A 15,385-nucleotide genomic window follows, 5' to 3' on the forward strand; every position below is an offset into this window, starting at 1 on the left:
TTTCAACTTTAGAAGACATCTCAGCTGAGTTTAATCTGGTTTTCACCTAAAGTCCATAAGCACATCTCCATTGGGAATTACTGGTAGCCCTGAGAAGCAACACCCTGGCAGACTTTTCCCCTCCTTAACTCAGAGCTATGAGGCCAATTCTAGTGCCTTTAATTTGGAAGCTAGTTTTCCTTCAGTTCCTAAAAAGAACCAGCATCCAAATTAAGATTTTAAGAAATTTTCATAATTGTGTGCAATAAGTCAAAATGGGTGGAATTTTGGCCTCTTGTGCCATATAAAGGGAAGCCTTCAGTGAGTCTATCTAGGTGGCTAAATTTAACAACAAGATTACATTTGTATAGCGCCTTTCACGTTGGGAGGATGTCCCAAGGCGCTGAAATTCAATGGCATTCACATTCTAATCCCTTCCAAGTCTGTATTTCTTCACTTCTCATCTTAGCCATGAGAAAATATAAATTGAGGAAGCTCAGCCTCCATCTTAATAATAGAAAAAAATCCTTGCATTTGAAATAGTGCCTTATCATGTCATTGAGATGTCATGTCAAAGCGCTTCACAGAATATACTGCAAAGTGAATTGACTGTATATTTTGTGGGCAAAATATCTTGAGAAAAACAGGTGGGAATTTAATGGAGGAAAAAATGAAGAAATAATTTGTCATTGCATAACTTACCTGTTGCGTTTCTTGTGATTCTGTGCTTTACGTAATTCTGCCCTAGTTTTCCTATTGCCTTGTTGAGGCTGAATCATAAATGTCTTGGTATTTTTAATGAACTGCGCTTCCTTAGTTTGCACATTTGCACATTTCTTAGTTTGCACGTTCTGTGAGAATTCAATACATGCTAATGATGGAACGTTACTGTTTTTACAATCTCTTGCTGAATGTTGGGAGTTTTGCACTCTCTTTGTTTTTCTGTGGTTCAGCAGTTTCTCTGAGAGATCTTCACAGTCAGAAGACGGTGCTTTTCTCTTTCTCTCCGCTGAATATTGGAAGGGTTGAGAGTTGTGACACTGAGAAACATGCAAGTTAAAGCACAGACGGTCTAGATTAACTCTTCTCCTTGTAGATTTTCGTGGAATGCAAATCTTAACTGCATCATCTTGATGTGAACTGTTGCTTGTTTTCTTGATGTCCTGGCCTTTTTCTATATTTTCCACAGGTTCACATTCAGAAGGATCTGCTGCAGCTTCATTCTTATCAGCTGAAAGCTGTAGAATAAACAGAAAAATATATACAGTTGAGTTTGCATAATTGTTACAATACACTTACAGTCTGGAACCTCACTCTTGCACTTGAAATCCGGAATGAAGAGACAAGTGGATGATCCAATGTGAGTGATGGATGGATTGATGGACAGACAGGTGGATGGTCCATTGGGAGCGTGGGGCAGGTTGATGGCGGCAGACACTCCAATCAGAAAAGACTGTTACAGAATAGTATTTTATAATAAAAGTACAATATATTAATATAATTTTACTGATCATAGTGGCTGTTATTTTTGTGATTCAATTTAAATGATAAAACAATTACAATTACTGTATCCATTCACATTTTCAAGATGGAGGTGGATAAATATTTGTTAGGTCAGGGTTTTAAGGGATATGGGGCAAGTGTGGGTAACTGGACTTGAAGTATAGATCAGCCATGATCTTATAAAATGGCTCAATAAGCTGAATAGCCTATAGCCTACTCCAGTTTCTACATAAATACTGTAACTGATTTTATTTTATTTATTTTATTCAACAATAACTCTGATTACAATACAAAATTACATTTGTAAAGCACCTTACATGTTGGGAGGATGTCCCAAGGTGCTGAACAGTCGGGGTGGGGGGTGGCAGGTGAAGGGCAGAGAGGGTGGCCGAAGGCAGTTGAAGAGAAGGGTCTTGAGGCAGGCAAGGGAGGGAGCGAGGTGAAAGGAAAGTGGGATGGAGTTCCAGAGGGTGGAGGCAGAGAGCCTGAAGGCCCAACCGCTGATGGTGGGGTAGGCTGGGAGGTGGACATGGAGCAGGCCGGAGCCTGCTGAGCAGAGGGAGAAGACAGGTTCATAAGGGGTTAGCAGGTTGGAGAGGTAGGAGGGGTCAAGGCCATGGCGGGCCTTGAAGGTGAGGTGGAAGATTTTGAATTCAATCCTCTGAGGGATGGGGAGCCAGTGAGCCAGCCGAGGGTGGGTGTGATGGGGTCCCGGAGCCTGATGCGGGAGAGGATATGAGCTGCAGAGTTACAGTGAAATTAAAGTAACATGTAGGATTTGTCTTTTTTTTCTTATCCTTGAAATTGTAAATTCCTTCAGAAATGTCTGAAAGTGTTTGCAAATGTTTATAAGGGAACCTGTATTATTATAGTACGTAAAATTTTGTCTGGTCCAACCGAGTGTAACATTAAGCAGACTCAACAGTAAGTTTCTTCAATCAAATAGTCATTTACAGATAAAAGAATGAGCTACGAGAAATGACTGGATAAACTAAGGCTCTTCATCTTTGAAAGGAGATGTCTCAGAAGGGAACCCATAGACATATAAATATTTAACAATTCAGTAGGAAAAGGAATTGTACCAGAGAATTGGAGGTTGGCAAATATAATTCACATTGTTAAAAAGGAGACAGAGCTAATCCAGGAAACTATAATAATAATAATCCTTGCATTTGATATAGCGCTTTTCCCATTTTCTAGACGTCTCAAAGCGCTTCACAGAATATACTGTAAAGTGAATTGACTGTATATTTGTGGGCAAAACGCGGCAGCCAATTGAGCACAGCATTGTCCCACAAACAGTCATGAATTGAAGTGACCAGTTTATTATTTTTTTTTCTTGAGGGATTATTATTAGGCGTGTGGAGTAAGGAAATTTACCCACGGTTTCGCTCTGCTGGGAATCAAAACTACATGCCATTTAGCTTAACATCCATGGTGACAAAGGCATTGGAGTCTATAAAAGAATAATAATCCTTGCATTTGATATGGCGCCTTATCAGGTCTTCGAAACCTCTCAGTGCTTCAGAGAATACACTGTAAAGTGAATTGACTGTATAGTTTGGGGGCAAAACACGGATGATTAAATAACTGAGCATCTCAAGAAGTAGAGTATAATTAAGAGCAGCTAGCATGGATTTATGAAATGATGGCCAGGCTTAAAAAATTCTTTGAAGAAATAACACAAAGTTCCTCCCAGTGTCCTGGCCAACAATCTCCCAATTAAAATTGGTCATTCACAACATGACTACTTTTGGACATCCCTGCGTATAAATTGGCTGCCGAGTTCACCTACAAATACAGTCATTACACTTTACATTAAAAAATTCTATGATGTGCTTGAGATGTTTTGATGAAGTCATAAAGCACTATATGAAATGCAAGGATTATTATTATCCATCTTCTGTCTAGCTTTGACTTAATTGAAGTCTTCCAGATTCAGCGCCTTAGGACGTCCTCCCGAAGTGAAAGTGGCCGTAGAAATGTAATTTTGCTGTTGTTGTTGTAAAGAGGAACCATCTTAAATGGGTTTGCTTGATTCTGTTTCTTCTGCAGTTATAAAAAGATCATATTTGGGATTCATTACTTAATACTCTAACTGTACACATTGTAAAAAAAACTATAGTATAATGTTTTTAGTTGGGTCTGTGTTTTGCAGGAGTGGAAAAGATCAATGTGATATAATGGAGACTTTGATAGAGTAAATAGAAGATTGTTTCCACTGACCAGCAAATGATACAAATTAGAATCATTACAATACAATATAATACGATTCAAATTTCTATTTATATAGCACCTTTTACATCGGCAGGACGTCACCAGGTGCTTGACAGTCCTGGCTTGGCACCCAAGCTATGTAAAAATAGCCATCCACAAAAATAGTATGTTAAACATATAGAAAAAACCATAATGATGTTAAAGCTGATCTATACCTGAACACTTGTGGGCCCCAGATTCTCATTTTCTATCAAAGATTGTGAATGTAGATCATAATCTGTTACTTGTGTAAGGTCATCGTCAGCCTGTGTATCACCTTCATGAAGCATAAAGCCATCATTCTTGAATCCCAGGGTCCTTTCATTGGATGAATGAACTACCAATTTATTATTTGTTGCTGCTGATGGTTTCATGTCTGAATTAAACAATGGCATTCTGTTCATTGGTGCTAACAATTCCACGGGCACCTCTTGACGTTTTTCTTCCATTGTCTCAATCAGTATTGACCCATCTTTCTGCGCAAACTGACATTTGATCAAAGGTGCCATATTCATTGGTGATTTAGTTAATGACTCACTGCTGAGTGGTCTGAACAAGTTCACTGGTGACAATACATTGCCTGCTACTAGTTGTTTTGCTATTGATTCAACGTTGTTTTGCTCTGACAAGATTTCATTTAGTGGGTTCAGTGACTCTATCACTGGCTGTTCACTGGCTTGACCTGTCTCTGGTTCTGATAGCACAACCGTTGATATTAATGATTTTACCACTGACGACACTGCCACTTCTTCCTGCAATGGTGCATCTTCATACACCTCTGACCAACTGGCTGTTGCAGAGTCTGCTCCTGACAAGTCTATAGGTTGTAATACTCTCCTTTTTTTTGCTGATGGTGTTGCAGTAATAATAGCTCCTGTGAGCAGATTTATTTCTGGAGAATCCTCTTCAACAGCAATTTCCTAAGAAATAATACACAGGTCTTATTTTGCTTGCTTAGCAAGTTGTCCAAAACATTATTATGTATTGCAAAACGTTCAGTCAGTAATAGCACATCAAATCAGTCTGCCCCATCAAATATGTTTCTTGTAGATTCTTTATCATTCTATGAGACGTCAGAAGGCACATTGGCTACTTTAAGCTTGTTATATATCAGGTGGCAAAGACATATAGCATATTTCTGATACTTGATACAATAAAAATTCACCATTATATAGTATCTTTTATGTCTGGAGGAGGTCACAAAATGTTTAACAATCCTGGCCTGGCTCAGGATGGGGGTATGAGTTGAAGTCGAAAGGAAAGATGACCAAAAGCGCAGTCAAAGAGGTAGGTCTTGAAATGCACCCTGCAAGAGGTGAGGGAGGGAGCTGTTTGAGAGACTCTAAGATGGGAATTCCAGAGAGTGGGAGCAAATAGGCTGAAAGCCTGTCTGCCAATGGTGGAGGGGGTAGAGCTGGTGTCTGCCAAATGCAGAAAGCTGGGTTGGTTTGGTACAGGGCCCATGAAGTTTATTGAAGTGAAATGTGAGGTGATTCATTTTGGTAGAAAAATCGAGGAAATGGAGTAAATATTGAGTGGCAGTATCTTGCAAGGAACTGAGGAATAAAGGCATTTGGAGTGCAGTTGCATAGGTCACAGTTGAAAGTGACATCGCAAGTGGCAAAAGGCGTAAGGAAATCTAATGGACTGCTGGGTGTTATACAAAAGTAAATAAAAGCAACAATGCCAATCATTGATTATGCCACAAATGGAGTCCTACTTCATCCAGTTTGGGGCACCTCACTCCAGGAAAGATATTAAGACCTTAGAAGGTGTAGACAGGCTTACGAAAATGATTCTGAGGTTGAAGAGTTAGTTATGAGGAGAGATTAGAGAAACTGGGTTTGATTTCATTGGAACAGAGGTTGAAGAGGGACCTGATAGACACGTACAAAATTCTGAGAGGATTTATCAGTATATAACGAGAGGTTATTCCCATTGATAGGGGACATAGTTATAAGATAGCCACAAGTACAGAGAACGGAGAACTTCGGAGAACATCTTTCAGCCCAGAGAGCCGTTTGAATGTGAAATGCCCTTCCAATTAGAGTGGGGGAGATGGAGTTCATTGGAGCTTTCAAGAGAGAAATAGACAGAATGTGAAACGGCTTGAAGTGATTTGGGGATAAGGCAAGGAGGTGAGACTGTAGTGATCTTGCTCTGTGAGCAGGTATATACTCAATGGGCTGAATGGCCCCTTCTGTACTGTAAATTTCTATGTATCTATCATCTAAAGAAACCTCACTGCTACATCAGACATATTGAGAATTAACAAAATATGCACAAAGCTTCTAATTTGTCTTGCAGCTATAATCCTTAGTTATACTTTTCTGCTTTAGATATAACTGTGGGGGCACAAGTATCATTTTCACACTCAGACAGATATGAAATAAAAGTTCTTTACCATACTATATTTTAAAAATATTACCCTGAGGCTCTGCAAATCTCTTGTACCATATTGAAGATGCCAGTTACTGATGTTATCATTCTCATTCATTTAACTACTGGCTCCTGAATCTTGTTATTTGATTACTGCTTAGCAGAATGGCTGCTTTTAGTAATAAGCTGCCTGTCTGAAGGCAAATGTCTCAAATTGCAAACCTGTGACGTTAGCTTTGAGGATGGTGAGGTGAGAGTTCTTCTGCCTCCAGTATACCTTGGAACATTGTGACTTTCCAAGTTTACCAACATTACAAAATAAAGACTTTCGGTACTGCAATTTAGAATATGTCAGAAACCATTTACTCACCTGTTCATTAGTTCCTAATTGCATAGCATCGACCATGTCAATGGTTGTAGTTTCTTCGTTTTCTGAATAATAACATGAATTATCAAATAAAATGCGGTTTGAACTTCACTTTTACTGCTTCATAACCACAAAGATCACAAAAAAACTTTGAAATCAATTGTTTCCTCAAACATCCAGTATTTTCAAATTCAAAGTCCATGCCCTCACCTTACTACACATAAGTAGGTGCCTACATAGTGATCAACAATGGGAACCCAGGCGGATTTTTACTCTCCCTAACCCATTTTTTTTTGGTCAGCCAATGTCTGACACTTGTGGAAACCCATCATCTTCACCACTTAAAGAGTATCCAAACCAAGCTGAGAATTCCATGCACCCCACCTACACATGGACATTAGTGAGAGAGATTGTTGGAATGGAGTGGAAAGTTCCTGGAATGCACATCCTCTCCCTGGAGGAATGCATCCTGCTTGCCTAATTCCTGAATGTATTAGACCCAGGTTGGAAAGAGCCAAGGCTTGGGGATCCCAGAATGTGTGTTGGGATACTGTGGAGTTTAATCAATGGCATAGTTAGCCACTGATCTCGCTGTCTGGCAAGCTTTCGCACTGTTTGTCCAGCTAGGACCACCCTATCCATTAGGGCTTTGGCTTGCAAGATTGACAGAAGCTGAGTGGGATGATTCCCTGCCCACCCAGTGACTGGTCTATCCTTCCAGGTCCTGTCATTGAACCAGGCTGACTGTGGTAACCAAAGAAGGTGAGGGCAATTCTAGCACCCCAAATGCTGCTCCTCTGAGATCAGCTAAATCAGCACACACCAGGATTCATTTTTCATGACAAAATACAGAGCCAAGAATAACATGCTAACAATTCTGCATCAAACAAATCTCTTGCGTCATTCCTGATTCAGTACCTTCTGTTCTTCCTGTTTCACTTTCCCCCGCTCCCTCTTCCCCACTGTCAGTTCCAATAGTTCTGAACATCTAATTACAGCATGCATTGTGGAGTCACATCACTTGTGAACCGTTATGCAAACAAAATATTTTGTGAAGGTACTTTTTGTGTGGTAGGATTTTGTCTTAGAAATGTACTGTTAAATTAGTATTTTGTAAATTGTAGGTACTTTTGTTTCCTTAAATTTGTTACAATTTTTAAATTGCTTTTGTGCCTAAAATGTAGTTAAAATGGTTGGTTGGTTTCGTTGCCACAAAAAGTGACTGATATTTGCATCATAATTACTGATTTCAGAGGTTTTCTTGACAATTTTATCCTTGATTGTACAAAAGAAAACTATCATGGGCAATATAGCCGTGGAAATTATCCATGGCATGGGGGGTATCTAGATACAGGAAGCCTAATTGAGAAAAGTAACAACCTACATAAGGTGAAGGATTGTTAGTCAGGACACCAGGGGAAAATTTCCTTCTCTGGGAACCCTGGTTAGTACTGTCAGTGCTTAAAATCCTTATTAATAATTCAAATCCATTACGGGTAGAATGCGAATTTTCATGGAGGCTTCTAAATATTGTCTGAACACATTTCAAGTAACAGCTGAGCATTATATTTATCTATGCTCCATTAAGCAAATATGTCACTACACAGACTGAATGGACTCCTAAAGAACAGATTCTGAAAATTTACTGCTAAAGGGATGGGAGCATACATTTTAATGTAATAACTTTTTGTGAAAAAACTAATGTTACAATTTACTAATATATTAAACTGTTGATAGTAACTCCTTCTTGTAAAAAGCAGTGGATCTATTACAAACATAATTCCATTAATTTCACATTAATAAACTAAATAACTACAATCAATTTGCAATACGACCTTATGCTGTTCAGAAAACTGCAGTTGGTAAGTCAAAATAATGAACCAAACAAACACAGAACAACCTTACTGGACTCAAGCCTCCAAACAAAGCCTGTGGATAACCATTGATACACTTGGTGCAGTCCTATTGGCTTCCTGGATACTAGGAGGTCTTTAAACAAACAAGCAATTTTTTAACCTTTATTTAAATATAACTAAACTTGTAGCTTGAAGCACCTTCATATACAGTAAATATCTTAAAATGCTTTACAAAGACAATGGGGATTCCTGATCAAGACGAGGGGATGGAGATAAGTGATCAGTTTTTAATTGCAGCTTCAACAGCACAGCTGTTTAATATTTATTTTTCTGCATGGACCTGATAAAGAGAATAATATCTGCTTTTCTCCAGCACAAATGTACTTTGTAATGATTTTAGGGATGAACCCTGAGGCTTCAAGGCTTTTCATTAAAAGATTCATTTTAATAATTAAAAGTAAACGAGTGACTCATACTTGAAACAAAAGTTTGATTGAAACGTGTACTGTTTAGAGGGTTTGTGTTTATTTATATATGATTATAGATATGATTAATTGATGTAATAAGTTAATATTTCACACTTTAAATATCTGAGTGTGATACTTATAAAGCTGGTAAGTGTATAGGTGGGATATCAATGCAACTAGAACTGCTTTACATTCCCACCCCCTGCCTGATTCACAGGATAATTTTTCAGCTATATGCTTAGACTCACTTAGCCTCAAAATAGAACTTCATCATGGGACAAGAAATTAAGCTATGTAATGAAAAGTGACAATGAAAAGTACTATGGATAAGATAGGAGGCTGAGACAGGGCAAGATTTTAGGTGATAAAATATTGCATAATAAATTATTTGTGATTCGGGAACATTTTAAGGTTTTTGATGTAAAATTGAGTTAACATATAAAATCTAAAAATGTATTTTGGTTTTTTTTTCTGGTGTAAATATGTATGCAGTATCACTTACGATTGTAATACATATCACTATTTACAAGCACACCATTTATGTACTTTGCTCTAATGAGTAAGCTATTGGAGATCTACTTGCCAACCTCTCTCTTACTCCTCAGTACAGCCTTTGATGTTTTATCTAAGTCTGGATTCATGAATTTTTGGTAAGTTTTTTAAAACAATAGTTTTGATTACTGCAATACACTTGATAATTTTGTTATGTAAGATTTCAGAGTTTGCAATATTTTTTCACAATAATAAAATATTTCTTCATTTCTTTATTACCACAAAGTGGACTAAAAATAAATGGATCACATACCTAGACTGTAGTTGTTTTCAATAACTACGTTTTGCACTAGGGGAATACTATTTTGAGTGCTTGAAACACCAGACAAATAGTTCATCCCAAACCTATGAAAGATTTTTAAAATTTATTATGGGAAACAAAATCTTAACATTTAACATTGCTAAGCCAATACTCAAGACGTCCTCCCGACATGAAAGGCACTCTATAAACGTAATTTTGTTGTTGTTGTTGATTATACTTCAAGGATCTGTATTGCTTAAAAACTTTTTGATGTCACTCGGATCCTATAACCACATATAATAATAATAATCCTTGCATTTGAAATAGCACCTTCCATATCGATAAGACATCTCAAAGCACTTCAAAGGAGTTTACTGTAAAGTGTCTGTGTATTTGAAGGTGAATGTGGCAGCCCATTTTTGCATAGCAATGTCCCACGAACAGCTATGAAGTGAATGCCCAATTTTATTTGGTGGATTTGTTGACCAGGAAACTGGGACACTCCCTTCTCCCACGGGATCTTTGACATCTATCTGAACAAGCAGATAGAACCTTGGTTTAATTGTCTCATCCGAAGGAAAGCACCTCTGTCAATGCAGCATTCTCCAACACTGCATTTGAGTATTTTCTACAGCCCATGTCCTCTCCCGCACCAGACTCCGTGACCTGATCACCCCCATCCTCGCCCAATTCACCTGGCTTCCCATCACTCATCTAGAGTATATAGTTCAAGAACAAAACAGAAAATACTACAGATGCTGGAAATCTGAAACAAAAACAAAGAGAGCTGGGAAAACTCAGTAGATCAGGTAGCATCTATGGAAAAAGAACTCACTTTCCTTTCTCCATAGATGCTGCCTGACCTGTTGAGATTTCCCCGCTCTCTCTGTTTTTGTTTACATTTCAAGATCCTGATCTTCACCTTCAAAGCCCTCCATAGCCTTGCTCCCCTCTACCTGTGACTCCTAACCCTTTACCACCCTGCCCGCACCCTTCGCTCAGCGGACTCTGGCCTGCTGCACGTCCCCCGCCTCACCTGCCCCACCATTGGTGGGCAAGCCTTCAGTCGCTCTGCCCCCACTCTCCGGAACTCCATCCTGCAGTTCCTCTGTCTTGCCCCTTCCTTTGCTTCTTTCAAGGCCGATCTCAAAACCCTACTCTTCAACCATGCCTTCGATCACCCTCCTTCCCCCTTTGCCCTTCACCCCCTGCCCTTCACTCTCCGCAATCCCGACCCCCAGTTCGAAACACTGACTGTCCAGCGCCTTGGGACATCCTCCCAACGTGAAGGGCGCTATCCAAATGTAATCTTGTTGTTGTTGAGTATGAATTTAAGACAATATGAGCTTAAAGTACCCAAATGGGGCTTGAACCCACAATCTAGTTACTCAGAGGTGAGTGCACTATCAACTGAACCAGGATCTTCCAATGAGATGAGAAATATGAGATTATACCTCTTTAAATCTTATGTGATGACCAAAACATGTTTTTGCGGGAAAATACATTTCAAATACAAAGTTCATTTTTGCTTGGTAATTCAATATTCTATAAGATGTCAGACTTGTTGATCTCTGGTTCCCAGATTATCTTTTTGACTATTTTTGGCATTACATTCCCTATTCTCAGATTATCATTTTGAATATTTTTGGCATTGTATTCCCTTGTTCTCAGATTATGTTTTTGACTCTTTTTGGCATTATGGTCTCCAATTCTCTATTTTCAATGGGTCCCCTAAATGTCCAATTTCATTAGCTACTTCAAGGACCTTTACATATAATTACCATACATCACTGTGATGGAAAAAGATATTATATTATTTATATAAGGATTATATATGATAGGCTGTATAATTTAATGTAGGTACACACCTAGTATTTCGCTGACACAGGTCTAACAATCAATGGTAGACATGATTAACCACATTACATGGTACCGAATATAATTAGCCTTAGTCAATTATAGATGAGGTTTGAGATAAAGTAAGAGTCAGGGTGATTAGGTAAGTGCTATAGAGCAGACAAATCCAGACAATCATCTATTTTATCAAAATACATTGCATTCTTGGAATCTGCTCATCTTATTCTAAATTCCATCTTTACCTGGAGATAGATTATGTCTTCCTCCATGAATAATTGTGCTTCCATATTGTCCTACTCTGCAGTTTCTTGGTTCTCTCAATCCACTGACACTGACGATGTCAGCTGTGGCAAAGTATGAAACATACTATACCTCAATTAATTTATTTTAAAAATATACAGTATGTTGATTTAGGAAATTAGTGATTCAGCTGACAACATTGTTACGTTTGAAAAGCCTGTGGTTCAAACTCAACAAAATAATGTACAATCATTGATAAAATTAATAAATTGAACATAATGTAATATTATATGACCCTACCTTAATAATGACTGAGATTGGTCGAATTGTGCTATTCCATTATAAGCCTACAGAGAGAATTGTACATTAGTCTTTCGTACCCAAAAATATTAGTGATACTGGGACAAGACATTTTCAACTGATATCTAACTAGTTTTAAACTTTGTATTCTATTATTTATTACAAATTGTATTTATAATTGTATTTGTAATAGAATACAAAACAAACTTTTTTTGTTATATAAAATGTTATAAAAATGGAGTGCAAAACATACTATTTGTAACAATCAATGTAAAATATCCCACCAGTGGATATTACCATCTTGTAACTAAATCAAAACCTATCTTCACCTACCATTCATGCACTACACTTCCAAAAGAAAATAACCAAACAGTGTAATAAGCAGGATTGGAAACCCTGGTTGATATTTTTACTTCCATAGCCCAGGAGTGCTGAGACCATTGGTGCTCCATGTGAAATTAATTCCAAATGAGAGATTGAACCTTAGTCCATCCTGTGTAGATGTGGATCAGGATCATGCCAGGCTATGCATTTACGCACTGAGCCATGAGGAGAACACATGAATGCAGAGCTAAGAATTACAGCTTACACAATGGTCTTCCAATCACTGAGGTAATGGGAAATGGGAAGCCAAGCATATTCTATTCATCTTGGCATTTACTTATTTCATGCCGTCTCTCATGGAAGATCCCATTACAAGGACTCCATTACAGGTGCAATTTTGAAAAACATAAGCAGCTGGTCTGACAATGGGAGGAAATCGAACGCTGTGTCTTCCATGATGCTTAACTCTGCAGCAGGTAAATTTCCTGCTGGTAGCAAAGTATTACTGAGTATACAGTATTTTTTCGTATTTGATTTGCATTACCTCGCTTTGCTGCGTGCTGATAAAATTAGGACCAGATAGTGCATTGTTATGTGTATTTCTTCCATGTTTTATGGACTAATGTATTGACCAATTTTTTTGTGAAGGTTGCAAAAAGTCTTATTATATGTACTTATTTTGCAAGAGGGGTTTGGATGAAGAAGGCCCTTTGACCCATTTGACTTCATTCTTTCAGAATACCCATCCCATGTAGAAAGCAGCTGAACAGGTGCAAGGACAGTAGTTTGGGAATGGCGAAGAACCAGAATTACTGTTCCATCAGGTTTATTATGTGCAAGTGCAATATATTTAAACCTGACTCGCATCATTGTGTCATGCATCTGTTAAATTGTGAGAAGAAAATGCTTTGTTAAATAGTGGCTACAGACAAGTGTTGGCAAGCAAGAGGGGTTCTCACATCTGAATCTGCTGTTCAGTTTCAACCTTGATTTTTTTAAAAAAAGTTTTGATTACTGTGAACACATTGAATTATTACATACTTTAAATGTATGCCTGTTTAAAATCCAATATAAAAATTCAGTATTTATAACAGGTTGTAACACCAAGTTTCAATACTAATTTTAGCATCACTAAAGCTTGCCTGTTTTCATTTGTGAGTTTTCGCAGTTGTGACCAGTCCTAAATGCAACACTGTGTATTGTCCACTGTTTCACCAGTACTCAATCATAGCTCCATATTGATGGAAGAGGATCTGTCCCAACTTGCAGAAATGAACAGCCTGTCACACAGTCAGCGTCACTGGCGATAGCCATGGAAAAATAGGCTCACCACAGAGGCAAACAGCAATGAGCTTCCCAATATAGAGGAAGGGGGATACAAAATAAAACCAACTAGATATTTTGCATGAAAATACAATTTCCTAAATGCAAGGATTTTTGCATTATTGTTATTTATTGCAACTTTTCCTGCTAGTTTCCAATTTTGATATCACACATTTCATACCTGGCTATTCACTTGCTGCTGCTGATGATTTTCATCATTTAATCGAAAATATGTAGATTTGGGAATCATCTGTATCACAGGTGAATAAATTCCTAAAAGTTTAAAAGAAAGATTATTTAGTAAATCTAAAAGCATCTAGTTTGTTTTTATCAGTGCCTTCAACCCTCTAGATATGAATTCATCAACCAGTCCTCAATCATAGCATTTTGTTCGTGAAATGCAGGAAGTGACATCAGCAATGCTTCTTGTATATAATGTAGGAAGCTAATCCTTTCATTTTGCTTTAGTGCTTTCGTGTATCAAAACATCTCAAAGTTCTTCAAAGAAACCTCTGTAACATATAGTGACTTCCAGAATACCCACTAGGAAGCTAGATTTTCACATGATGAATAAGTGAATAGAGAGTATGAGAGTTGAAGACTCATGTGGATTATAAACACCAGCACGGACTGGTTGGATCAAATGGTCTGTCTCTATGATGTACAATCTATGTAAAGATTTCATAATCCATTATGATAACCCTAATATTGTATCTTGAAACATCAACAGAGAAAGTTGTGTTGCCAAAACACAATAGAGTTCTCATGCACTATGGAACTATAGGTCCAGCCTCACAGCTGGGATTCTGGCATGAATTTGTGGAACTTTTAGTTTTGTCAGAATGCTCTTAAGCACGGCAAAGCTTTTCCACATGTGTCAGACATCTAGCTGACCAAAGCAAAATCTAGGATTCCTACCACAATTCGAGGACAGGCACTTCCCCATAATCAGAAAGATCTGTCACACGAGAGTACTCTTGTGCAACTCCTAGCGTTGAGCAACACTGGTTATGCTGGTTCTCTTGGCCAGAAGAACCAGAACTTTGGGCGGTGTAACAAAAATAATGAACAAAAGAAAAGATTGAATGAGAAAAGATGAATGTAATATGCACTTTTCTGATAAATAAAAGAGCAACAGAAAAGCATTACCTCCAATTGGTTCATCTGACCCTGATGTAAAATCGCTCATTGTATGATAGAGCTGAATAGCATTTTTATGAAAGAACAGCATCCTGCAGAAAATATAGGAAGAAGCATTTATTTGCAACAGCAATCTTAAAAACGTCTAATTTGGTAATAAGCTACCCGATATAGTGAGCAAAAGACTGATTCTGCAGTCCACTGTGTTCAACCCCATTCTTGATCCTCAGGATCATAGTACATGTTTGTCTGGGGAGATCAAGCAATTGGGGAAAAATAAAGGAATCCTACTACTCATGAGTTTTTTAAAATTAAAAGTGAAGTCTCCAATATTAGCATTCTTTTTCAATTAAATCTCCCAAAACATTATGCTTCGGTTATCACTAAAATACACCATAAAATAAAATAAAAATATCTAAACATAAAAGAGGATGCTAAAGTGCACTGAAGATTGTAAATTCAGATTCAATTCCACTGAATTCCCAACTTCAGCCGTATTGCTTTGGAGAGATACTGGTCAGATACTGTCTCCCCACATTGGAAAATAATTGTTGTTGAAAATAATTGTTGTTCATGTCCTGACATGTGTTTTATGTGCCAG

At 37.9% G+C, this 15,385-nt stretch overlaps 1 protein-coding gene across 1 annotated transcript in view; it reads right to left on the reverse strand.

The window, feature by feature from the left end:
- The window catches only part of LOC121848041, a 35,514-nt gene that overhangs the window by 17,095 nt on the left and 3,034 nt on the right, over window positions 1–15,385 (reverse strand). The window contains exons 2-8 of the mRNA XM_042331706.1: window positions 14,794–14,876; window positions 13,826–13,917; window positions 11,998–12,044; window positions 9,613–9,704; window positions 6,488–6,549; window positions 3,915–4,658; window positions 682–1,217 (exon numbers count right to left, since the gene is read on the reverse strand). Coding sequence (XP_042187640.1) covers window positions 682–1,217; window positions 3,915–4,658; window positions 6,488–6,549; window positions 9,613–9,704; window positions 11,998–12,044; window positions 13,826–13,917; window positions 14,794–14,876 — 1,656 coding nt within the window. The remainder of the gene's footprint in view (window positions 1–681; window positions 1,218–3,914; window positions 4,659–6,487; window positions 6,550–9,612; window positions 9,705–11,997; window positions 12,045–13,825; window positions 13,918–14,793; window positions 14,877–15,385) is intronic.

This window comes from Callorhinchus milii, unplaced genomic scaffold (assembly GCF_018977255.1).
Source record: "Callorhinchus milii isolate IMCB2004 unplaced genomic scaffold, IMCB_Cmil_1.0 Scaffold1, whole genome shotgun sequence".
NCBI classification, from domain to species: domain Eukaryota; kingdom Metazoa; phylum Chordata; class Chondrichthyes; order Chimaeriformes; family Callorhinchidae; genus Callorhinchus; species Callorhinchus milii.